Here is a 24,517-nt window from a genome sequence, read left to right on the forward strand (position 1 = left end):
TACATACATTATAATTAACCCAAACGCCTTCCTTGAGTAGGGGGCGTGGCAGGAAGCGGGCGCCTAAGAAATACGCACAATTAATTAAAGCACCCCGAGTGTCATAAACCTTTCGGAGCTGTCAATTAAACGCGGAAACCGAAAGTGCGACCCTTAAACCCTCCCAACTGTTTGCGTTGACCTCGCGGAAATGTGGCGACTGGGATTTTTTGTGGGCGTGACTCTGGCAGTCGGGAAAAACACTCACCAAAAAAAGGAAAACAAAAACGCCCAGCGAGTGAAAAGCAAAGGTCATAAAATTGTTCCGCTTACGCCACGCCATATATATATGGACAAGAGTGGGACCACGGACAAGAGGGTCATCAGGGGTCGTTGGTTATGATAAAAGAATTTACTGTTCGGTGTCCGCGTCACGAATTGCTCCATGTTTGCCCTGCGTCCCCCGGCAAATTGAATTTTAAACATTTTCCTTTGCCCCATAAATTGTGTTTGCTCCCCTTGGAACATATATTTTTTTGCTGACATTTATTTCGGGTATTTCGCTAGCTCATTCATTCTTATTATTCTAATTTTTATTTTTCAGGGACCTCAAAGTGAAGTAAGTTCAAAGAAAGTGATACCTTTAGTCTTTGACGAAAAAAACGGTATTCTTCTTTCACCTTTTTTGGTATATCTTGGTCGAAAATGGTCCGAAAACTACAATGCGCACTGTTTTGGACAGCTAGCAAGCTAGATATTTGAATGACGGTATTTTCTAGATGAATCTAAAAAATAAAATTTTTTGCATATTTTGACTTTTTTACAAGGGGTAGCATCGTCATTTTTTGCGAAAATTGGTCAGAAAAAATTTTTTTTAGGTGTAAATGCTAGTTGATTAGAAATTTTATTACGAGCTCAGCGAGGTATGACATTCCATTTTAGGACCATTACTTTTATTGTTTCGCTCAAAATACTGATTATTTTTGTGACGAAAGTGAATCTCTTAGTTTTTTGGCAAAAACTGATATTTTCCTTTGACTTTTTTCGAAGTAATTTGGTCAAAAATGGTCCGAAACCAAAAACGCGTACTGTTTTGGACAGCTAACAATCTGAATAATTGATCGCAATAGTTTTCTGGCTGATTCTAAAAACTAAAAAATTTAACAAATTTTGACTTTTTTACAAGGGGTAGCATCGTTATTTTTTGCAAAAATTGGTCAGGAAAAAATTTTTTTGGTTGTGAATGCCAATTGATTAGAAATTTTTTTACGAGTTCAACAAGGTATGACATTCCATTTTTGGACCATTAATATCGTTGTTTCGCCCAAAATACGTGTCATTTTTTGGTAAAAAACGTAGTCTTTATTTTTTTGACAAAAAAACTGATTATTTTCTTTCAAATTTTTTTTGTAACTTGGCTTATATGAGTAATATGCAAATTGTTGGACCTGATTTAAAAGCAGATGTTAGTCCCGAGAGTGAAAAGGGGAAGAGCTCCAAGCGACAATGTTGTGGGCTGTGAAACTTTTCAAATTTCCCAACTGCAAGTGGGCGGTTTTGTTTTCTGGGCTGGATCTACCTATGTTTGATTCATTGGTATTTTTACCCCTCCACAGTAAACAATGCCCGAACAATTTCCCACATGAAAAACCCTGTTTACGGGTGCTTTGTGCATCTCTGTGCTCCTATTTTGGCCAATTGGCCAGGCGGCCAACACGTTCGAATTTTTACGAGCCAACTAGGAATATCTGGGCGTAGCATAGACCACACGTGCACAGACAGGTGCATCAATTTCAGTGCTTTTACTCAATTTACGACCCCCAGAACTGGCACGGTCAGACAGAAGTAATTAGGCATGTTGAAGAAACTTTGGAAATTATCCAAATTCAATTTCCCTTACTACTTACGAAGTAATTTCGAAATAAGTATATAGAAGTTACCAGCAAGAAATTTAAGAATCTTTTTGTAAATTCAACTGGTATTCAAGGGATGCATTATACATATCCTTGTTCAAATAGAAAACCTTTACTGGAAATAAGCTTTAGGATATCTTCTCCGATAAATAAATAAATAGAAAAAGTGAGGGGCTCGACTGAGCTCCAGCGAAGTGAGCCGCAGGGCAAAGCTTTGTATGACGGATTGCCATTGATTGCGCGAACAAAAACTATAGTTAAACCTATAGCCGTGGCAAGAAACAACGGCAGCAGCTCAGTCTTGGCCCAGACAGGCGGAAGCGAAGCATATGCCAGTAAAATATGAGGCTGGGAACAAAGGCAGCGGCACACTCCGAATTTAACTGAAACCGTAGCTATGTAAGAAAGACAACAGCAGCTGGTTAACCCATTTTGGGCCATTTGGCAGGTTTCGCTTTCTTCCAATATAATGGGACTGTGTTAGGAAGGGCTATAATATCAATAAATATTCTTTGGATTTTATTATTTTTTCTGAAAATAAAATATTATTTAAATTGACTTAGAAATGCTAGGGTATACTGGTGAAGACTTATTTGGCCATCGGTCTTCCCAAAGAATATGATTATTAATTTTCAATTTCTTTATCCCAATTATTACAGATGGAAAAATTTCTTGATATAAAAACTCATCTTAATTATATTTTGAATCAAAAACAATGCTGTTGTGGGTTAAAGGTAACAGCAGCCGAAAGAGCTACAATTGCGGCGAAGTGAAAGTGCCAAAGTTGGGCGAAAATGAGAAAAAGAAGCTCGGTCGACAATGACAATGCCAATGCTGTCTGTGTACTTAAGGCATTAAAACATTGTAGCGCAATAAAACGGAAAAAAGTAAACAAAAATACACGGAGTAAATTGAGATTGCGGAGATTTTAAAAGCAGCTGGTAATGACAGACAAGAAACCAGAGCAACAGTTTGTCATTAACGAACCGAAGGGGAGAGATCATATCTCCGCCTCTGAACAGAGGTTGTGATTAAAATAAAGCGCCAACTATCAGTACCAACTATGTGCAACTAGAGCCACTAAAACAGTTTTAAAGTTGATCCGCCGAAAGTTAAGAGGAAAACTTGGCCAAGAAGCGATTCAAATTAATTATAAGGACCCAAATTGCTGGTCCTTTTCCACAATATTTTGAAGTTAAGGCCCAAGAAGGTATGCGAGCAATGGCAGGAAATTACTTTTTAATTGGTCCTAACTTTCAGAGTAAAAACTCTCGCTTTAAAGCACAAAATGATTTAACTTCCTGTTCCACTGGGTAAATTAGGCTTTGGATAATGACCGGAGCAAGGAAAAGCTAAGGATAAAGGCTAATCCCGTTGATTACCATTTGGAATAAAAATACCATTGTGTTTTTTTCGTAATTTTGTCACCGTTGTTTTTTTTATTTGTGCATAAAGTACTTAAGCCTAGTATAATTAAAATATATATTTATATGTATGGGGCACATCAGGCCCCGCTAAATCATCTTCTGCTACAAATCGTCATCATCATTCGCTCTTCCGGGCGCCAAGGGAGGTTCCCATCCAAGGAACCCGCCCCCGTCGCCTATTAGCTAATAGAATTTTCCAGGCAGGGCTGAAGGTTAGACTCTAATTCAGTTGAAAATTCAGGTGAAAATGTACAGATGCGCAGAATGGACAGGTGTGAAGAGTCAGGGATGAGTGGAAATCGGAAAATTGGAAACGTATTATGTACAAAAGTCGCGGGCGAAAGCGCCGCCCCCTCTAGAGAGTAAAGGGTTTATGCAGGTCTGAGATAAATCAGGGTCGAAGATCGTGTGTTTCTCTGGGATGGTTAATGTGATGCGGATGATGTGGTTCTCGAGTGAGAGTTTTTGGGGGCGTGTCAACGACAGGACTAGTCAGCAGCTTGGGCCGAGTTCGAAGTTCGCAATTTTGAGTTCTCGATGGGTTGAGGATCTTCCCTTCTTAGTAGGGGCCGGACTTTCCGGGGGGTCCGTAGTTGCTGGACGGGGCCGAGATGGAGCCGCTGTCGCCGCCACCGAAGCCAGCATCACCGCCAGTGGTGTAGCCGCCGCCAGTGTTGGTCTGGGTGAAGCCACCAGAGGAGCTGGAGATGCCACCGCCAATACCACCGCCAATGCCGCCACCAATGCCTCCGCCAATGCCTCCTCCAATGCCGCCGCCGCTGGAGTCCTTCTGGGTCTTGTACTTGATGAAGTACACCTCCGGCTTCGAGGGCTGCGTGGGTGCGGGCGTGGGAATGACAATGTCCTGCTGATCCTCGGGCTTCTTCACCAGCACATAGACCAGGGTCTTCTCCTCGTTCTGCGGCTGCAGCGGGATGACCGGAGCCTGGTACGAGGGTGGCGACGGCGCCTTAATGAAGATGATCTTGTAGTGCTTCTGGGACTGGCCAACGGGCAGGTTGGGGCGCTGACGCACCTCCTCCTGCTCTGGTGGCGGCACATGCACATAGATGTGCTTCTGCACCAGGGTGGTGCCACCGCCGCCGCCGCCGCCTCCGAAGCCGCCAATGCTGCCACCTGTGGATACACAAAATATAGCTTTCCAAAGAGGAAACTTAGCCAAGTGACGCACCTCCGCCGAATCCGCCGCCTCCGGAGCCGCCTCCGAAGCCACCGCCGAATCCACCACCTCCTCCGCCACCGCTGCTGAAGCCACCACCTCCTCCGCTACCGCCGCCGAAGCCGCCTCCGAATCCTCCACTGGAACCACCGCCGAATCCTCCACTGGAGCCGCCTCCGAATCCTCCGCTGGAGCCACCTCCGAATCCGCCTCCGCCGGAGCCACCGCCGCCACCAGGACGGTTGTAGTTGTAGCCCGCTTCGGGACGAGCGGCGGCCAGCGCCAGGCAGGACATTAGGATGAAGGCTTTCATGGCTGCGCAGTCACGGGTCAACGGTGCGTATGGGTAATGGATTCTAGGTGCGGTTTCACACGGTTCACAAAGCACTCACTTTAGCACTTGGCACAATCTCACAGTAATCCTCGGTCTGTGGTTTATAGATTTTGTGTACGTTTTGGGGGGAAACAGAAACAAAACGGTGATTTAGTTGGGACTAGGACTCTGGGAGCCTTTAGGGTGCCTCACGTTGCTAAATCCTCGGATTGCACTCGGCTGCTGTTTATTAGACCAAATCAAATGCTTCACTGACGAACCACTGCAGCCGCATCACCAATTTATACAGAAATCCAGCCAGATGCACGGCACCACCACATAGACACCCCGTTGTATCTGCGAGAGGGTCTCCGTTTCGGCCTGCGTCTTCGGTTTTTTCGGTCTTTCGGTCTTGGTGATGATGATGATGATGCGACTTTGCTTTCTGGGCACTGCGCATGCGTGGCGAGCAGGCCAATAATGAGCCGCTGTCTCGGCCATCTGTCTTTGTCTCTGTGCGCACAAGTATCTGTATCTCTGGCTGTATCTGTTTCTTTGCATCTGTGGGGTTAACGCTGAAGTCTGTTTGTGTGGGATGGCAGCAAGTGAAACTGAAATTACCGCACAATCAACGTATTACAGCACCGCCGATTTCCCGCTGTCGGATGTACTGGAGAGCTCTCTTTCTCTCTCCGAGCGGCTCTTTTTGGCCAGGCCCGCCGTTTTGGCCAGATGAAGTCGAGACCCAGAGCCCAGTGTCGTGCACTTTCGCTCTCCACGCTGCTGGGTTGATGTTTCTGAAGCTGGAAACCGATCCCGCACTTGAGCGTCAGCTGGCCAGCCGAGCGGAGGCTTTCCTTGGGGTAACATTTTTGATTTGCTTAATTTTCCGCACATTTCTGCTCTCAACGAAAGTGAAAATCGAAAGAAAACTGCGGATAGTGGGGACCTCTCCACGCCAAACAATGGCAATTTCGTATAATTTGAGGTGTGTCTTTCGGAGCTCGGGCCTGGCATTGTGTTTTTTGTTTGCTTTCTGGGAAGGGGAGAGGTAATTTTCCTACCCCTCGTATATGACAAATGCGAATACGTGCCGTGATGTATTGTGATTGCCAGTTGCCATAGACTGGCGAGGTAAGTAAGTGTGCCACTGTGCGAGGCCTGCGATCCGTAGATTCTCCGTACCGATAAAGATACAACTGGGTTGGTCGTGTCTGGTGTGCGAAAGTAATTGCCAGGCGGGATCGCATTTACAGCCAGACATCCTTGGTCTTCGAGACATGGCATATAAATCACACATAATGTTAGCTCTTCAGGGGGATTTGTTTTGGAAACTGCCAAGGGAATGGGTCATAATGTGGGGTTGCCAAAAATGTGCTTGGGTAGAGCCATTTTCACACCTCATCAATATGTTTCCATACATATTTGGTTGGGAAATACTTAATATTTTCATTTGTATCTCAGATTTTAAATATCATTCTGCCATCGAATCAATCATCATTTTTTTCCGCTGCCATTCACCATTTTCCATTACCTTGATGACTTTATTACCCCTATTTCCCAGTTCGGGCTTAAAGAATTGAGGTGTTGCGTAACTCAATTTGATGTCATTGCAAACAAAATAAAAATCGCTTTAAAAGCCAGACTTTTTTATTGCCCCTACTGTGCGTAATATTATCACTCGACTCTTTGTATTCAGCCGGCTAATTGTGTTAAGTCTAATGAAATTAACTTAACGTCCAATGAACCGAATACAAAGCAGAGAAAGGTGACAGAGATACAAAAACCGAGGCAGCACTTACTCAATTAGATAGCGATTTTCAGGTCAGCCATTGCATTGTATTCCGCACACTGCGATTCGATGCGATTTTTAATTTTTATTGTGTCGGTTTTATCAGAAGAAATTTTCAGTAAAACAGGTAAGCAAAAATAGTAGCAAACAAATTTACTATCATAAAAAGTAGATAAAAAGAGCTTCAGGGGGCAAGCCATGGGGGGTGGAGTTATGAACCCCTCGGGCAACAATAAATATCTAGAAAAATACAGTAGCTGAAGTGAACATTTCATTAACAGTTTAACAGTCTAAACACCTACCACCGCAAAAACCAATAGGCGTATTTCACTTTTTGACACATCACATCTTTGTTTGACATCGAATTCGAGCCCACTCGATTACTCATATTTTGCAGCTAATGGAATGGGCATTTCTCCAATCCTGGCAATTAAGCTCGAGTGCCTATGAATCATGGCAATTCATAAGCGACACTTGACAAACGACTCGTGGGTAATTACCACCTGTTGGGGGGTGGTGGAAGCTTGGCAACTCCGCCTTTTGATGCATGTGTGGACGGATGGATTTTTCCCCAAACTCGCTGATGATCACCGTGCTCTTAGGAATAATAATAATAAAAATTAAAACGCAACTGCAGTCAGCTGTCAGCCGAGCAGTGTGTGTTTCCTATTGCGATTTCACCTTGAATCGCTCTCGGTGGTTGCGCAACCGCCGGCCAGCTTCGGGCCAAGTTGAGATGGCCAAGTCTGCAAGGAGCAACAGTTGCCATATGCAAACACACCGACTTGGCTAACGAGCGTCGAGCGATTTCTCGTGTATTGACAAACTTGCGGCTGCAGTAAATTGCTCGGTCTGGGAATCGAAATCGAATCGAAAGAGCCAAAAGAGCCGAATCAAACCGAAATAAAAGCCTGGCCAAAAGCCTCCTCCGCCAAGGAGACCGTCCAAAATCAGTGGCTGCTCAATCGGCAGCGGAGCACCTCCGAATGTCACCAGATGGATGGGAATGCAAATCGGAGCTGGAATCCAAGTTCGAGTTCACATTCGAGACCGCAAAAAGCGGTCGCCTTGAAAAGCTCAAGAGTTGTAAAAAGCAGATTGGAAAACACTCGGAAAAATCGGTGTTTTTATTGAGAACTGAGAAATAGTTGTTAAAATATGGAATAAAATATATACTAAGCCTTGTGAAAAAAAACTAATAGATAGAATTAAAGCTTTAAAAAATTTGTTGACACTGTGATAGATTGAACATTAAATGTCAAAACTGTTTTATTTATATATATATTTTTTAAGAATTAAATAAGGAGCATCCGCTTTTTTTTTTAAATATATGTAAGCATAGGTTTTTCTCTCCCCACTTAAACGTTTTCATCCAACTTCCGAATGCCGCTGGGAAAAAAGCGCCAAAAGCGCGCCGATCGCCAAAAAGAAACCGCAGCTGGCGATAAATCTCACGCTCAACAATGCGGCTAAAAGGCTAAAAATAAGCGGCAAAAGAGTCTGTTAAACAGTCAATGGGGGGCACAATGCCTCGGGGACGATAAAAAGCATTTAACTTTAAATTGGAGTAAAGTCAACTGGGTGAAATTAAGTGCATTGAAGTTGCATTGTGGAAGTTAGGTACTCTAAAGGTGTTGTAAAATTAGTAAAGGTTGTTATTTATGGTTTACCTATGCCTTGCAGGTAGACTTCTTTATAAAAGTAAATAAAATTAGCATCTTGTGAAGTGGTAAAAATAAGATTGTTCAAAATATGATTCGTTTATGTTTAAGAAAATCATAAAAATAAATCACCAAACGTGGCATAAGCTGGTAATTGATTTGAAATAACACTTAAAGTCGTCTATACGAGAAGCCTCAACCATAAATTATTTAATCTATAAAACTCTTCTGAAAGCCTAACTAATATTGGTGTATACTAAAAACAGTGGTGTACAACAAATTTTGAATTTGTGGCCTTTAAAAGTAAGTCCCAAAGTGCCAGAGCATCATAACATGTCTGCATGTCCAATGACTTGAACTTTATCCGCGATACCCAAACCCCAGTGGGTGGTATGTAAATAAATAGAGAGTTACATAAAGGCTGCCAAGAGGCAGTATTTTCAGGTTGACACTGAAAGATAGAGCTCACGCAATGGGTGAAAATATGGGAGCATCCCTGGGAAGTGGGAGGTTTTCATGCTTTTCGGGGGCCGGTTGGCGGCGGATGATGGGTAGGAAGTCGCTTGGAGCCGACGACAGTTGTTGCTTCCTGCATCCATTGTCGCTGCTTTTCACCGGCGGCATCCTCATCTCTGGCTCCCCCTGGCCACCGCCTGCTCCTCCGCCAATCCTCCTCGGCTTTTGCATCGCCATCGCCAGTCTGCCCAGCAACACTTCCTGCTTGTTAGGCAAACGGCAGCGTGCAAATTTTTTATTGTTGAATGCGATTTCTGTGTTTAGGCTCTCTGCGTTTTCTTCGCTTTTTGCAGTAAAAAGACTGAACGGTTTCGCCGTTTTTACATTTGACATTTTTGGTGTTGCTTCAGTTGGCGCAGTGTGGATACTGCATATTGCATATTGCAGCTCGCAGCTCGCAGCTTGCATGTTGCATGTTGCTGCTGTGTATGTTGCCGCCGGCGCGTCAATTGCATCTTCCATCTGTCGGCGATGGCATCGCATCGCAGTATCGTCGCATCGATTCGAGATCTTCGGACTTATTATTTATTGTATGTTCCTCTGTCCAACGGCCCGAGATGTTCGATTCAATTGAAAATGTTGCCGCTCGCGAACTCTTCTGCCGCCGCAAAAGTTGCTGCTCGCTCACTTTTAAATGCTAATTAGTGTCAACGACTTTTTGCTGCAGTTTTGGTTTCTATTTTTTCGAATTTTCGGCCTTTTGTTTTTCGTTTAACAGCTGACCATTTGGCAATTCAAACAGCGCGGCAAATTGTCTAAGGTCGCCGGCAAATGAAAATGTTAATGTCCGATAGCGAAGGGGCCATTGCGAGTGGTTAGTCGTACTCAGGCTTAATTCAAATGTTTGTCATTAACCTTCATTTGCAGGCGGCAATTAAAAGTTGTGTGGTTTCGTGTGCCTGAATAAAGTTTTTCCATTGCACCTAATTGGATTTGGATTTTCTGAAAGGCAGATTTTCTTCGGAAATTGGGTAAAAGAATTGGTTACCCTTCTGGTGTAAGCCCCTAAATCAATAGAAATTTTTATAGGTACTTAGGGTTTTGCAAAAAAAAGTTTATTTTACTTTACTTTAGTACTACTTTATAGTAGTACCACGAAATGAGCTTTTATAAACATTATTAACTAGTAACCTTTATCTGCAAGTTTAAGTATCTTTATATCTTATTTTAAGCAATCGTTTATTTAGGTTTATGACATTTTTTTAAACTGAGGTTTTATATATTTCAAAGACAGCTTTTGGATTAAGGTAGAGCATTCCTTTATCACCAGTCCACATGTATACATTCAAAGTTACCTGTTCAGTGAATAAATATTTCACAGGTTCAACTGAATCCCATTCGTTTTCTTTTCTGCAAATTTGTGCGCTCGACGAAACCGCATTTCCTTCGTTGCAGGAAAAATGTTTGCCAAGTTTTTCCATCAATTCTTTTCCACTTTTCTGTGTGCAAACCACCCTCATCCCTTACAACTGCTGACTGCCAGCTTTTGCTCCATTTTAGAACCCACAAGGAGCTGTTAATTTAATTGCAGCACGTACAAACGTACATATATGCATGTTGCGTTCTTTGAAACACTTTCACATGTGCGAACCGCTGTTTCTTGTAGCTTCCTAGTTGAAATTTGCATGACTTTCAGCCAAGGAATGCGCCACATTTATACACATTTCTTTTAAATATGCAGTTTTAATGGACGCAGTTTTAGTTGAATACCCCACTGTTCCAATTTGCTCGGCGGAGTCATTCTACCGCATTTCGGGTCCTTTTCATCTATGCAACTGACAAATGGAAAAGTCGTGTCGCCGGAGCAGGGCATTAATCATCCGCCACCTTTCACACATGCCACATTTCTCGCACCGTTTTCTGGCATTTCACCCATTTAACGCAGTTGAAAGTTGAACTTCTTTGAAGTATGCAAGCCCGAAAACTTTGGCTGCGCTTTTGGCACCGCGGAAGAGTAACTGTCGAGCGCAAAGTTGGGCTCGCTCTCTACCAACTTGCAACTTCATGTGCAACAACGGAAACTAGTTACCAACTTAATTCCCAAATAAAAATCAAATTCGCACCTAAAACTCTGGAGAAATGTGGGTCGCTGGGTGCTCAAATTAGCGAATTACGCTTGCAGCTGCAGATTTAGATGCAGATGCACATGCATAAATTCGAATGGGTCTATAAAACTGGGCGCACAACGTGGCGTATGCGTAATTTTACAAATGAAGTGCAGTTCGAACGCCTCGAAATGGAAGCTGAGGAGACCGCAAAAGCGAAAACGTGTGAAAAAGAAACGCGCGACTTTGATTGTGCACCTCAGAGTCGTCTGCTCTTTATGCATATCGTAAAAGTTTACCTAATGAAATAATTAAAGGCAACAGAGTTGCACAGGGAAAAAGAAAGTATTTGCCAGGAAATTAACTTATCAGGGTTTTCAAAAAAATAGGTTTAAAATAAAATTAAGTATGAGAAAATATTTAAAATTAATAAAATACTAATATTTTCAAATAGCTTTGTTTTTTAATACACTTAGCAACTAAAATGGTAATTATTCTTGGTAAAAACTTTAAAAAATATTGCTCAATTGTAACATATCAAGTTTATTTACCGTGTATAGGCAAACATTGAAATCAAAAGGCGGATTTTCAGCTCTCTGCCATGAAAATACCTGAAGAATACATTGTATGCCAATAAGGGCATGCCGCTCACTTGGATTTGCATGTGCCAAACTTTTATTGCATTCGGATTGCAGTTGACTCCCTTGCGGCGCCAAGTGGAATTTCAAATATCTCAAGCTCCCACCCAAAGGCTAAGCTAACTGAAATGGAGGTGAAATCTGGGGGATTGGATTGGAACTGTGTTTATAATGCCAATTGCGGTATAATTTATGTTTGCGGTGGGAAACCGCGGGGGTTAAGTTGTGTGGGATCGCGGTCACTGAGGTTTGTTTGTTTGTCTTCGCTTTGGGTGGAGTTTTCGGGGCGGAGACAGTTAAGCAAATGCATATTTAATGGAAATATCGTTGTCTGTCGTATTAAAAGGTTTTCCCCCAAATCAGCGGAAATCGCTTGGTGTTTTCCCTTCGCTTCGTTTTTGCATTTCCTGGCAGCAATTTTTCATCATTACGAATGGTATCTGTGTATCTATGTATCTAGCTGTGGGCAGCAGCTGCACGTGCCCCAAAGACCCGCAAACCCGGAGAGGAGAAAATCCGACGGGAAAAGGAAAAACGTGCGAGTTTCGCTTTGTCCATTGATCCAACAATGGGGCACAAAAGAGGCATTCGCATTTGCATATCTGTCGAAATATTCGTAACTCATCAAAGACATCCAGCCATCCATCCATCCATCCTCGATACGTGGCCAGTTCCCCTGGCCGAACTTTGTGTAATTTGGCGAGAAGATAATGCAAATGGTCATTAGGCACAGAGTCGGATTCGCAACTTTATTGGCCGGCTTGTGCAATTTGCCAAGACTCGGGTCTTGTGGCCAGAAGAAACCACAATTATTTAAATTGTACTGTCGAAGACGTAAAGATGCGTGAAGTGTCTGGGATTCCTTTTACTTTTCTGGCGGCAGATAGGTTTGCATCTCCGTATCTTTGTATCTCTGTATCTTTCCATTGTTGCGTGCAGCAATGTCTCTCTGTTGCAATCCTCTCCAGACTTAAGGCTTCTATCTGCTCTCAAGAAGTCTCGAAAATCCCTGGGAATATTCAACAAACCTTGAAATCATTTCAAGGATCTTTGGCGCTTTAATTTCGAACAACTTTTGCCCACAAGTAATTGAAGTTGACAGCAGCGGGGCAAAGTTTACCCCCACCCCGCTTGCCAGAAACAAAAGTCACAAGAAGAAATCATATTTTGCGTAAATGGGCGTCGGATTTCACACTTTAACCTGAAATACAAACCAGAAACCTGGGGTCACAATATTGATTGAGCGTAAGGCCAGCGGGAAAAGCACTTTGTGCCAAGGGAAATACGAAATTGCCAAAATAAACACGGCCCAGAGGCTGAAAACTTGTTAAAATCAATTAAGGGCACGAAGCGAAAAGTGAAAGAACGGCCGACAAATGACAGTCAAAGCTGGCAGAGTGGTAGTGGTCCATGGAACCGTCATTGGTCGATGGGTTACGCAACACAGCTCCAGGATGCAATGGCAATCGAGTTATGAAAGATGAGAGATGAGAGGAGACCTCGGCCGTCGATTGGAATGGCGCGATAATCAAGCCGATTTATGGCCACTGCAACACGCGTGGCAAACGCGCCTAAAAGGATGTCCCGCTCAGACCGGCTCTTCCAGCACCCCCAACTCCCAAAATCCCTGACCATACGTATCTGCATGGGAATCCTCATCGAGGCAGCACCATCACCATCACCACCCCCAACCCCAGTCCCCGGTAACCGATTGGGTAAGCGCAAATTGAACCCAAAGATAAATGACCAGTCCACAAAGAGATTGAGATTCCCATCGGAACTGGCCGGCTAACTTTCGCTTTTGGACACTGGCAGCCGCAGATGAAGATGAAGACGCTGCCGATTGAAGTATTTTTTAACATCACTTGCAGTCACTCGTAATTAATCTAAAAGTGGCGCTTAAATGGCACTGCAACTTTGGGTCTTTTTGTATGTAAGGTACAAGGAGATGTTCCGCATTGTACTGTACTTAAAAAGCAGATTAAAGGCTTAGCTTGTAAAAAAAGAATAATGTGCATTTTATTATCCATTATCGGTTCAATTATTAGTAGTAAATCATTGAAAATTAATTCATTAAATGCGGCAATCAGCGGCTTCTTTTGTGGTTTTTATTCGCAATAAGCAGGGCGGTACTCTACTTTTATAAAGACAGGTAGATTTAAAGAGCTGGTTACAAAAATGTAATATTTTTAATGGTAATGAAAATGTAACTAAAAATATATTTTATTATTGTTACAACTAGTAGATACAATAATATAGTTAAGTTGGATTTATATGAATTTTTATGCGCTTGAATTAGGCATAATTAGATTTAATCTTTTTTTATGTTCAATATTTAGTAGTAGTTTATTTGTACTGAATTTTTTAGTAAATATTTATATTTAACTACAAGTATTTAAAGGGTATACCGGACTCGCAGTGGCTTAACTACTCAGTTTTCGGTTTGTATTCATGCAAAGTAGCCGGCGTTACTTGTTTTGCAGTTGCTCGACACTCGAGTGGCTGTTGCTGCCGTGTTGTCAGCATTTCCATGTCGGTTGTTAAGACAAACCGAAACCGCTTCAATTGGCAGTGCAAATATTAATGAGCGAACGTGTCCGAGATGTTGACGACGCCGGGTATAGGGGCGTTCACGAATTCGTATGCAATGCGGTGATAATTGTCCCTTGCCAAAATGACTTCATCGTAAATGCGGAAAGAGACAGAGAGGTCGGGTGAAAGAGTGAAAGGGATCACTTATTGCGTAAACGAAGGAAAGCCGCCCAAAAAGCGAACGATTATTCTGTGGCAAGGCCGAATCGCAGAGGTCCAAATGAAGGCAATTTAAACACCTCTAAAACGATAAGTCCCAAGGCACTTTGCCACCTGACGTCGCACGCACTTGCGTGATTTGTGCACTTTAATGAAAAACGGAGGTTACTTAAAGTGTACAGAGAAAAAAATATTACAAGAAAAATGTAAGAAAAAAAAAAGGAAATAAATATACGATACATAGTTTTAGTCTGATTATTGAATAAAGAAAATCAATTGAATAGTAATGAAAATAATATAAAAGGAAATATGTTGGTAAATATATGATGAGTATATTATAGACACTGTTTCATAAGAAAAGTATCTTAACTGTACTGCAACTTTCTAGTCATAGATCGCTCAGGACTTTGAGTTTTCCATTTTGTTAAAATTTTTTCCCCGTGCAGGGATGAGTCTCCTTCACCAAGCCCAGCTTATAACAACGGATGCGGCGCATTACTTGGTGTGCCCAATTTGTGAAAAATGCATAAACATTTGGCAAGTTTCTGGCGCGTTTTGAGATATGTATCTCCCATCCGCTGCCCCGCCCCTTAATCATCGCCAGATGCAGCGCCTCACGCACTTGACACGCGGCTCGATTAGGGGCTTATGAAAATTGCGCGAGACACGAAAAGGTCACTGGTGGAACTGGTTTCCATCCGGAGGCTGGTGATCCGCAGTTCGCGGATTCGGATTTTCCAGCATTTGCGAATGGCAGCGCCGGTGGTCGCATTCACGAGCTGGCCGCTTTTAACCTTGCAGACCTTGCCACAGTTGCGGATTGCAAGTTGTAAGTCTGCCAGTTGGCAGTCCGCAAAAAGCCGCAAAGATGTCTGGCCAAGGCGAAGGAGGCGAACCCGCCGGTGTTCCAGCATTTAACCTTTCGAATGGGAAAACGTGTCAGGAAATGCTCTGGCATAACCACAGACCCAAGGCTCCGAATCGAGGCACATTCGACGATGCGAGATACTTGCACTTTTTCTTCTTTCCTTCTGCCTTTTGTTTTTGCTTAAATTTGGCCACGACTTCGCCCTCCAGGAAGAGACAGCTAGAAACGTGGGCAGAAATCGACCAGGAAAAATGGCTAATACACTTAATACTGGTAATTTCTTATGTTAATACCCATAAAATAAATGCCAAGTCGGGTTGGTTTCATTTAATTGCTAATCTTCGCCAGATGTTTAGCAGTTTCGACTCTAATCTGGTATTTGTTAGAGATTAAAATCTGGCATGCAACTAATGTTTACGATGACTTGCCTTTTGTTTTAATGGAATTAATCAATTTTGCTTCCTTCCAATTAAATCCCAAAAATATTTAAAGAAGAATATAAATTTGTTAAAAATAATAAAGGAAAATACGTTTTTTATTTGACAATTTAGTGTGTTACATTTACATAGCTTAAAAATACATCCAAGTAGTAGTGCATTCCAATGAGTTGTGCAACCACATAACTGGATGCTTATCGCCACATACGCTAAATGCTCAAATTATTAAGGCCGTTGGGCGCCGCCCACTAATTGGCATCCGCACGAGAGCCTCAGATACATAAATACATCTGCATCTGCAAATGTATCTGCATCTACAATGCGTGCCCCTGGGTGAATTAGTGTGGCTCCTGCTCGCCCTTAAGCATTACCCCGCACACTCATTACTGCAATGGCTCACGTTTTAATTAAACGGCGACGCGATGTTGGCCAAAAGCATCTGTAAATGTATCTCACGGATATGCATGGTCGTGTCGTGGTCCGTTGGCGGTTGTCGGCTATCTGGTCCGCGGTATCTGTATCTTCGGCTTATATGCAGAACCGTTGTTTGTTTTTCGGGCAAAACGAATTCAAAGAGAAAGTGCTTCACTTTCGCAAGCTTCTTTCGCACATTTTCACATCTCATTGGCGGGTCGCCCAAAAAAAAAAAAAGAAAAATAAGGAAAACATTTTCCCAGACAATTTTGCCCCCCTTTCTTTCCTTTTAGTAGTTTCTGTTAACATCCTCCATTACAACGAAATTCAATTCCGTTTCGGAGCTCGAGTTGCGGTTTTAATTTGCAAATCTGCCAAATTGCTTTAGTTGGCAAATTGTTGAGGGTGAATAAAAGACTTTGAAGTGTTTTAGTTAGAAAAGAGTTTTAATAGCGGTTAGCTAGGTATTTATTTACGTTAATTAGGGACTTACCAAGTGTTGTTCATAGCAAATATATATAATTTGTAATCCTTTAATCATTATTATATTTTAATGGTTTTGACATCTGGGAACCATTGATATTCGATCAAATAAATGGATAAAAACATTAATAGCTCCACTTTCATAAATCAAAATCATAACACACATGTGAATTCCCGGCAACCGTCTACCCAAAATTGTATTGACTTCATCGTTTAACCCCGCATTTCACCGAATGGGGGAAGCCCCTAGCACGCGACATTTCCGTGCCTGGCAGACAATGGGACAATTGTGGCAACAGTCGCACAGACGACACCTTAATAGCTCCATAAAACGGGGCGACATTACCCATAAAGGCAGCCACGCACTCGCTCCGGCCAGGAAAATTGCTCGGGAGCTAAGGAAAAGGTCGCAGATGCTGCGCTATGAGCCAGGTCCGAGGCATGATAGCCCCCTATTATAGCCGCCATGAGAACCACTAGCAAAACGCTGCCAAACGCTCCAACGCAAAGATGGGACCAAGGGGCCAAGCTCATGGTTTTATTTGCAGGCGGGACAGAAATGATATTTACAGTGGCTCTGTTTATTTGAAAATGGCGTGACAACAGACCAGTTCAAACGGATCGCAAAAAGGCGCACATCCATGAGATGTGCACTGGAAAATATTCACACATTTTAAGAATAGGAATAAATTTAATGAGCAAAAACACAAGCACACAAAATATTGCATATCTTTTGGAATAATTGTCATATCAAACAATGTAAATCTCAGGAACATATTAAAGTAATAACCATCTCTTAGTTTTCACTTTTTCAAAAAGAAAAGCTCATTTAATAATGTGAAAAATGATCAAAATATACATTTCTTTCTAGAAGAAGTTTTTATTTTCTTTCTTTTTGACTTTCCTATTTTCTTGAGTGTAGCTGCACTGCCCTCACTTTTTTTTTTGGACGCTGGATGCGCTGGTAACTTTTCTGCAGAGCACGACGCTCTGACTTCCACTTAAGGCCACAAATCATTTTGCGCCAGTTGGCATGGATGTGCTGGAATGGGTTGGGATGGGAATCAAGCTGAAAAGAGGTGGGTATAGTGTATCCAAGGGATACAGATATAAAGTTGTTGGGAACGGAACCCACACTCGTGCGCCTCCAGGGATCCAGATAGGGATTGGAGCACTTGAGTGTGTGTGTGTGCCTTGGATATTACGACACTTGGCAAGTTGAAGATTTATGCCGCAATTACCGCAAGTGTAAACTAATTACGGGTCTAAAGTGCCAACTCAAAGATAATGGCAGTCGACAACAAAAGTAACAGCGGAATAGCAACAAGACGAAGTCAACTCAGCGCTAACCCGCTGCCGCCGTCATTTTCGGCTTGTAGTGGCTACTGGTCATTAAGAGCTGGCCATTAACACTGGGCTTATCAATTTGAATTATTTCTGTGCGGGATTTCCTAAAGTGCTTTGATGGGTGTAATAGGGAAGCGTTGGGTTCGAGACACAGCCAGCATCACCTTCCCTATTTTATACGAGATCCGCTTTTATCTAAATTGGTCTTGTATGCCATTTCTCAAGTCCGACACTAGCTACCAGTTGGTGGTTTATTTGATAGATGCACTGAGGAATATTTTAGAGTGCCTGAAATGATTGAAAATGGCCAAGAATGTAATACAACAAGTGCCTGCATCTTTAAGACTTAAATGTTTGCAGTATCTTTTTTGATTCGTTATATTTGCAGTCCTTTAAAATTCAATTACAAATGTATCAGCTCAATTTTACTTAAAGTGCTGGGTGGTTTAAGCAAATAAGTGAGGGAAATGTTTATTACAGTAATTTAAAACTCGTCTGGCCTTTTTTATTGTGCACCTGAAACCATCGCCGCGCCAGCAAATGAAAACTCAGACCGAAATTAAAGGGGGGAAAATCTCCCGTCGAGGGCGTGGTGTGCCTGCGGATAAATAAAAGCCCGGCAGCCTTTGTCGATTCGCCGGCGATGTTCACGTTTTAATTACAAGCCCCCAGCTGGATGGCAGATACACGGATACGAGTACACCCAAAACGGGGTTAATGTGCCGCGAATTGCTCTTTTCGGCTCCCCGGGCGGGTCCACAATGATGATCTGTGTAATGACACGCCAGCAGGTGAAGTTTTCACTTCGCCACTTGTTGCACGAAGTTATTAATAGCTCTACATCGAAATATCTTATGGATTAAACAAGATGGTTTCTAAGCCACAGCAAATTATTATGTAATTAAGCAGCCAGCGCTGAACTTTGACTGCAATTGTTCACCATGCTTGGTTAGCTACAAATTTGCATTAGCCAAATGCATTTGACTGGTTTGCTTGTTAGCCGTCCAACTCGCCCATTCATTGGCAGCCACGCCATACAAGGCGTATACGCAATGCGACAAAGTAGCAGCTGCAATTTGATGCGGTCATATAGTTCTGGCTTTAATGAGCAGCAGCATTGATGTGCTCAATGGCTTCGAGGCGAGAACATCGCTGGGTAGTGCGTAGCTGCACTGTGAGAAAAATGTCGCAAAATAAATACAAGTTTTATTCATATATAAAGCTTTTGCAGTATATGAAGCCCTCTCATTTTGATTTAAAAAGTAAAAAAATTTACTTCTTTGAATATTTAATAAGTTTTAATAATTTTGTTATGCAAATTTTAATTTTTCGAATTTTTTTCTAGTGCACGCAAATGAACAGCAGCCCCCTGCTGAGTTCAAGCGAGGCGTCTTCATTAGGGGCACTCGCCTTCGCTTCTGATCAGTTTTTAGTGCGTCACTGACACAGATTGCAGGCAAAGGCAGTCGACATTCATAAAGCGTTGCCTGCCAGTCCGAACCTTTCACTTTTGTAGAATAAACTTGTTCGGACGTCAAACAAACAAACAAACCGCGCCGACAAACAAGCACAAACAGACAGATGAGGGGAGGACAATATGTTTTCTCATGCAACAGCAGATGCAACCACAAACACTGGACAGCTGTCTTGCAACTGCAACTGGTAGCCCCCCTCTCTTAGTCGAAAAGTCTGGTCAGGGGGTTCCCCCAAGTGCCAAATATAAGTCCCCTTTGCATGGGTGTTAAATAGGACAGTTCGCTTTGTCGAATCGAAATTTATTTACATACATGCACTGTCGCATCACCATTAGAGTCTCTGTTTAATTTACGGACATTAATTGGCTAATTTATGGTCGCCAGCACCGCAAAACTCCTGGCTCCGTTGCGCCACAGTAAACACCGCATTTAGTTTTATTGATTTAAGCAAAAATTACCCAAAAACGAACGGCCGCAATGGCAGGCTGATAAATTTTATAGTCGAGGGCAAACAGTCCAGATGAGTTGGCCATAAAGTCGAATCTTAATGTTAATGTCTTTCTACGTGTTTGTTCCATAATTAATGGACTGCTCGCTCTTTATGCAAGAGCCTTCGTCCACACGACTCGGAACAAATAGTTGGGCTCTGGCATAAATAACGAAGAATTAAGAATGTCAATATTTGAGCTGGGTTAAGCAATAATATTTGTCAGAGCCATGAATCACCCTGGGTCAGTCCAAGTCCTTTTTGCAAAATCATTTTTGGTAGCATAAGGATAATTATGTATTCAGGGAACTGCAATTAAAGGCACATTCATTGAGTGAAGGAATATTTGACTACGAATAATTTGAAAATTAATTTTAAGTTATCATTGCTTATTCAAGAAAATTTAAATTTAATTTAAAGAATAATATGGAATTTCCTTTCTGGTTTACATAACAGTGTCACCATTTACAAATGGCCGAAATAAAACTTAAATCTGCAGGAAAATTGCCATATTCGTAAACTTTTCAGCTTGGATACCGTCACTGGCAGACGCCCAGATATACCGAAATAAATTGGGCGTAAATAAATCAATGACATGGAAGGACTGAAGCTGAAGAGTCTCCAGCCAGAGGTCGCAAAGGGAACCGGAATTGCAGCTGGCGGAGATCGGAGGGGCGAGATAAACAAATCGCATGGAGAAGGGGAGACTAATTGCAGCCTGTTGCCGGAGTTGCCGGTTGGATCTGCTGCCTCTGCAGCTGCCGCCTCTGTGGGTTTTATCTTTTAATTTGCCACAAAACGCACAAAGTGCACTCAACACCCCAATCTGCCGCGTGGGTGTCTGCATCTCCCAGTGTGTTTGTTAGCCAGCAGATGAAGACCGGCCAGGCCTGGGAATCCTCTCACTTTTTTCACATGCACTCCCCATTGTATCCACGCAGTCGAGTAGCCGAGTATCCAGCCAGCCAAGTATCCATGGGATGTGGCGCACTGACGATGATGAAGATCCCAGCTGCCTGGCCGACTGGCTGCCTGCTGCCTGCTGGATATGACACAGATTACGTAACGCGAAATTAACATTTTAACACAATTCAACAGAGGGAGAAGACGATGACGCGGCGGCTGCCTCGTCTGCCGCTGTCTCAGTCGGAGAAATAAAACAAGAAATTTAAGCTTTAAGTGTAAAGACCGCAGGTGGAGATACTCTCTCAGGGAGTATGTATCTATGGTACTAAGGAGATATATGGATAGGATTTAAGTGATAGGTATTTTAATGATACCAAGTCAAGGCTCTGGGAAAAACTAGTGAAATATTGTTAAGTTATTATTTTTTATCTTAAGGATTCAGGGTGTATCTCTTCTAGCACCTTATGGATATAGAAAAAACGCAGATACCCGCTGGCAAAGCGTAAAAATGCGCCGGGGAAAAAGTGGAAATGGGAACCCGTTGCGGATTGGACTGCAGCCGCCCCTCCTGTTTTTCGGACCTGCCCATTTGACCGGCGATGGCTCATAAGTCTTGGCTTTTTCCCCGCACGAGGCGGCCAACAGAAGGGGCCCGAATATCGGGGATGATAATGATGACTGCGATGGCCAATGCATGGGCACCTTCGGCACGGAGAGTTACGCCTCTTGCAGTCAATTATGCAATTAACGTTTTGCCGGCAACAAGAAGCAAACGCGCCAAATGAGCCGCGTTTCCTACACATTAGTCGTCGGGGCTTTGACAAAACAGACTCGAATGCAGCTGGCAGATGCAAATGCTGTCGATCGATAGTTGGTTGTGCAAAACAGGCAGAAACCAAAAGAAGAAATAGCTGACAAAATACTGATACTCGTACTCAATCCAAAGCCGCAATCGCCCCGAGCTGGCCGGCTGACAACTGTGAAGTGTCATCGCCCCAAGTGAACAATAATATTATTCCCCCTCCGATTTCGACTGATTGTTTTGCCTGCGGTGTGTTTCCCAGCAATTAGACGATGGCCTGTGATTTGCAACTCGTGCAAACGAATTTAGGAAACACCTGACAAATATTGACAAAGTGCCATGGCAAAAGGGAATGCCCTCTGCGAAATAAATCAAATGAAAAATGCTGATAGAGAAAAGTGTTTATTGGGCTATTTTAATTTTTCGCCGACATCTTAAGACCTCCATTTAGCCCCCCATCAATCCTTCCTGTTGCCCACTCAAGCAATTAAGCTCTGGCATGATTACCCAATAAATTTGAAATTTTCGATCGACTTTTGACAACGGGCGACAATTACGATTTCGAGGAAGCTGCGACACAGTCAGGCGAGCTCCCATGGGGAGATCGAGTAATTTTGCTAATCATTTCAACTGCCAAAGAAAGATGCCAAGACACAAGGAAGAAATTGTCAACGATGGACGATGGACCAAGATGGCAAAAGATGGCAGGCTGAGCGAAGGGAGCCGTCATGAGAAAATGAGAAATCCAAGTCAGCAAAATTGTTGCCGGGTTAAGTAACCAAATAACTATTGGTAGCCACTTTTTGGCCAAGCTGTGTACAATGCTCATCGAAGGATGGTCAGGGAGCTTGGCCCCTGGACAGGGGAGGGGGAGCCAGTGCATCGGAAAAGTGAATGGCAGATGAAGCTGCATCGCCTTGGGCTCGAATTGGGTAACATTGCTCAGCGGTGGGCGAAACTGTCAGCAATTGTTTTTATTTTCATTTTTGAACTGGGTTTTCCTTTGGTTGAAGGAGTCTGTCTGATATCTTCGGGATTTGGACAGTCATTGGGTGAACGCCGGCGCTCTTTGTCTGCATTCTCCCGCTAATATGGCAATTATAATTACTGGTCAATCTGGGCTTACAAATATGGGTCGCGTAATAAGGGAAGCATAAGTTCAAAGGCGGTGGGATTTCAGACAACTAAAGAAATGCCTTTATGTAACTTGCTCAGCAGGTGTATTTATATTAAACATTAAAAATCTTTAAAGGTTTTTAGGAGTTTTTCTGGCATGTTGGCTGTGAAAGAAATTTAATTCCATTTTAAATGTCTTATATGACTTATTACCTGTCGTTTATAGGCCCATTTTAAGAATAGAACTCACGTCATTCTGAATGAAGACGGTAAGCCAAGAATCTCTAAGAACTTTCTGCTTCAAAATGTCCAAAACATATGGTGTTTCAAAGTAGTAGTATTCACTTTATTCTGTTTAAAAATTCGTACAAAAAGGTAAGCCCAGCCTAACTAACAAATCCATCTGTTTAAAGGGGAAAGAGATGGTTCTCTAAAAAACGAGATTTTAATATAAAATGTAAGGGTGCAAAAACCATTTTCCCAGCTGTGCTTTTTGGCCCGGAAAGGTCGTTGCCGGCTCCCATGCTCACACTCTTGGCCAACTGGCTTTCGGCTCTCCTCTTCTTCTATTCAGCTGCACAATTGGCCATCGACTTAGGGGCTCGTTTGACAACTAACGTGGTTACGTGGTCCTCAGACTCCATTCGAGCCACCACCCCCACCCTCAGCGCAATTGATTTCCTGGAAGACCACAGACTTCGGATGGGATGGCATCTTCAGACGGCGACTTGTACGCAGACGCAATGGCAATCGCACGGCATCCAGCTGGCAAGTGGATAGGTTCGGGGACCCCTGTGCCAAGTACGGACCACATGCACCGCATAAATCTTTTCTCATTTACTTTTGCCGAAACGCGGCTCGTGCAAGTTTATTGTAAATAGTGGCTGTGCCTTGCGCCGTGCGATTATGTGAGCATTACATGCCATTTGCCACGCTGCCACAGCCCAAAATCCCAGTCTTTAAAAATAAAGGAGAGGGAAATATAATATATTAAGTCCCCCAGCTATTTAGGTACATCAAGCAATTTTAGAGATACTCTAACGCAATAAGCAACAATTTTTTCTAACTATCTATCAAGCTATCTTTAAAACTCATAGGATAAATATTATATGCTTAGTTACAATAATTTTATTTACTATTGCTGATCACGAAAAATACCATCTTTTATAGCCCTAGGCTCGCTAAAGGTAATAATACCCCTTGTTAGGGTATAAAACCAACAGTGAGGAGCAGGAAGCCAGCCTTGCCACGCTTGCTCCCCATTGACCCCAGATTTTTCTCCGCCTATTCGGAGCCTGAAAAAAAGGGGGAAAAAATGCAAAATCAATTTGAAGATTGCTGCTTCGACAACTGTCGTCATCGTGGCTGTCGTTTCACCAGACTGCGAACTGCTGATGGCTCAGTTTGAGTCTTGGTTCGGCTTTAACTTTGAGTTCACCTGGGCTAGAGCAGCCAACAAGTGGGGGCTTGTCATTGACTGCAGATCGAGGCAGTGGCAAGGTGCTGCGATTGGGGTTAAACTCTAGAGTCAACAAAAGCCAAACAGGAGATGGCTTGGCTTATGCAAGAGGAATATTGCCAGTGAAGATTATAGTTGTTTGTGAAAACATAAATTCCGAATGCAAGCAAACACACTAATTAGGGAATATTTACTAATAATAGTATTCAATGGTAATGGTACATATTAATTGAATTAAATTTTCTAAATTTATTAGGGCGCTTCTCTAAACGTATTTACTACTAAACCCATGTGTAATGCCCACTTTATATATTCCAACTAAGCCATGGCCACTCTCACAGAGATTTCGGCTAATGGAAGGACCCACTGCGCCCTAAATTAGTTTTTGCGGTGCCCCATAAATGGACACCCAGGGATTTAAATTTAAATGGACTCACCTTGCGTTTGGAGCGGGCCATCCGCTGGTCGCGACTGGTCTCCGCCTCGCCCGGAGGCCGCTTGCCCCAGA

The 24,517-nt window shown here is 42.9% G+C and overlaps 2 protein-coding genes across 3 annotated transcripts in view; both read right to left on the bottom strand.

Annotated features, from left to right (window-relative positions):
* LOC108025031 (RYamide receptor) overlaps positions 1 to 24,517 on the bottom strand; it is a 63,407-nt gene that overhangs the window by 5,549 nt on the left and 33,341 nt on the right. For both annotated transcript variants that reach the window (XM_044091000.2, XM_044090999.2), the window contains exon 4: positions 24,447 to 24,517. This exon is cut by the window's right edge and continues 128 nt beyond it. In XM_044091000.2, coding sequence (XP_043946935.1) covers positions 24,447 to 24,517 — 71 coding nt within the window. The remainder of the gene's footprint in view (positions 1 to 24,446) is intronic.
* On the bottom strand, positions 3,286 to 5,139 carry LOC108025232 (uncharacterized). The gene is made up of 3 exons (XM_017095579.3): positions 5,026 to 5,139; positions 4,512 to 4,927; positions 3,286 to 4,456 (listed from the first exon to the last, which is right to left on the bottom strand). The coding sequence occupies exons 2-3, from the start codon at positions 4,810 to 4,812 to the stop codon at positions 3,879 to 3,881; spliced, it is 879 nt and encodes a 292-aa protein (XP_016951068.1). The 5' UTR covers positions 4,813 to 4,927; positions 5,026 to 5,139; the 3' UTR covers positions 3,286 to 3,878.

The sequence above is a fragment of the Drosophila biarmipes genome, chromosome 3R (genome assembly GCF_025231255.1).
Source record: "Drosophila biarmipes strain raj3 chromosome 3R, RU_DBia_V1.1, whole genome shotgun sequence".
In the NCBI taxonomy this organism is placed as follows: domain Eukaryota; kingdom Metazoa; phylum Arthropoda; class Insecta; order Diptera; family Drosophilidae; genus Drosophila; species Drosophila biarmipes.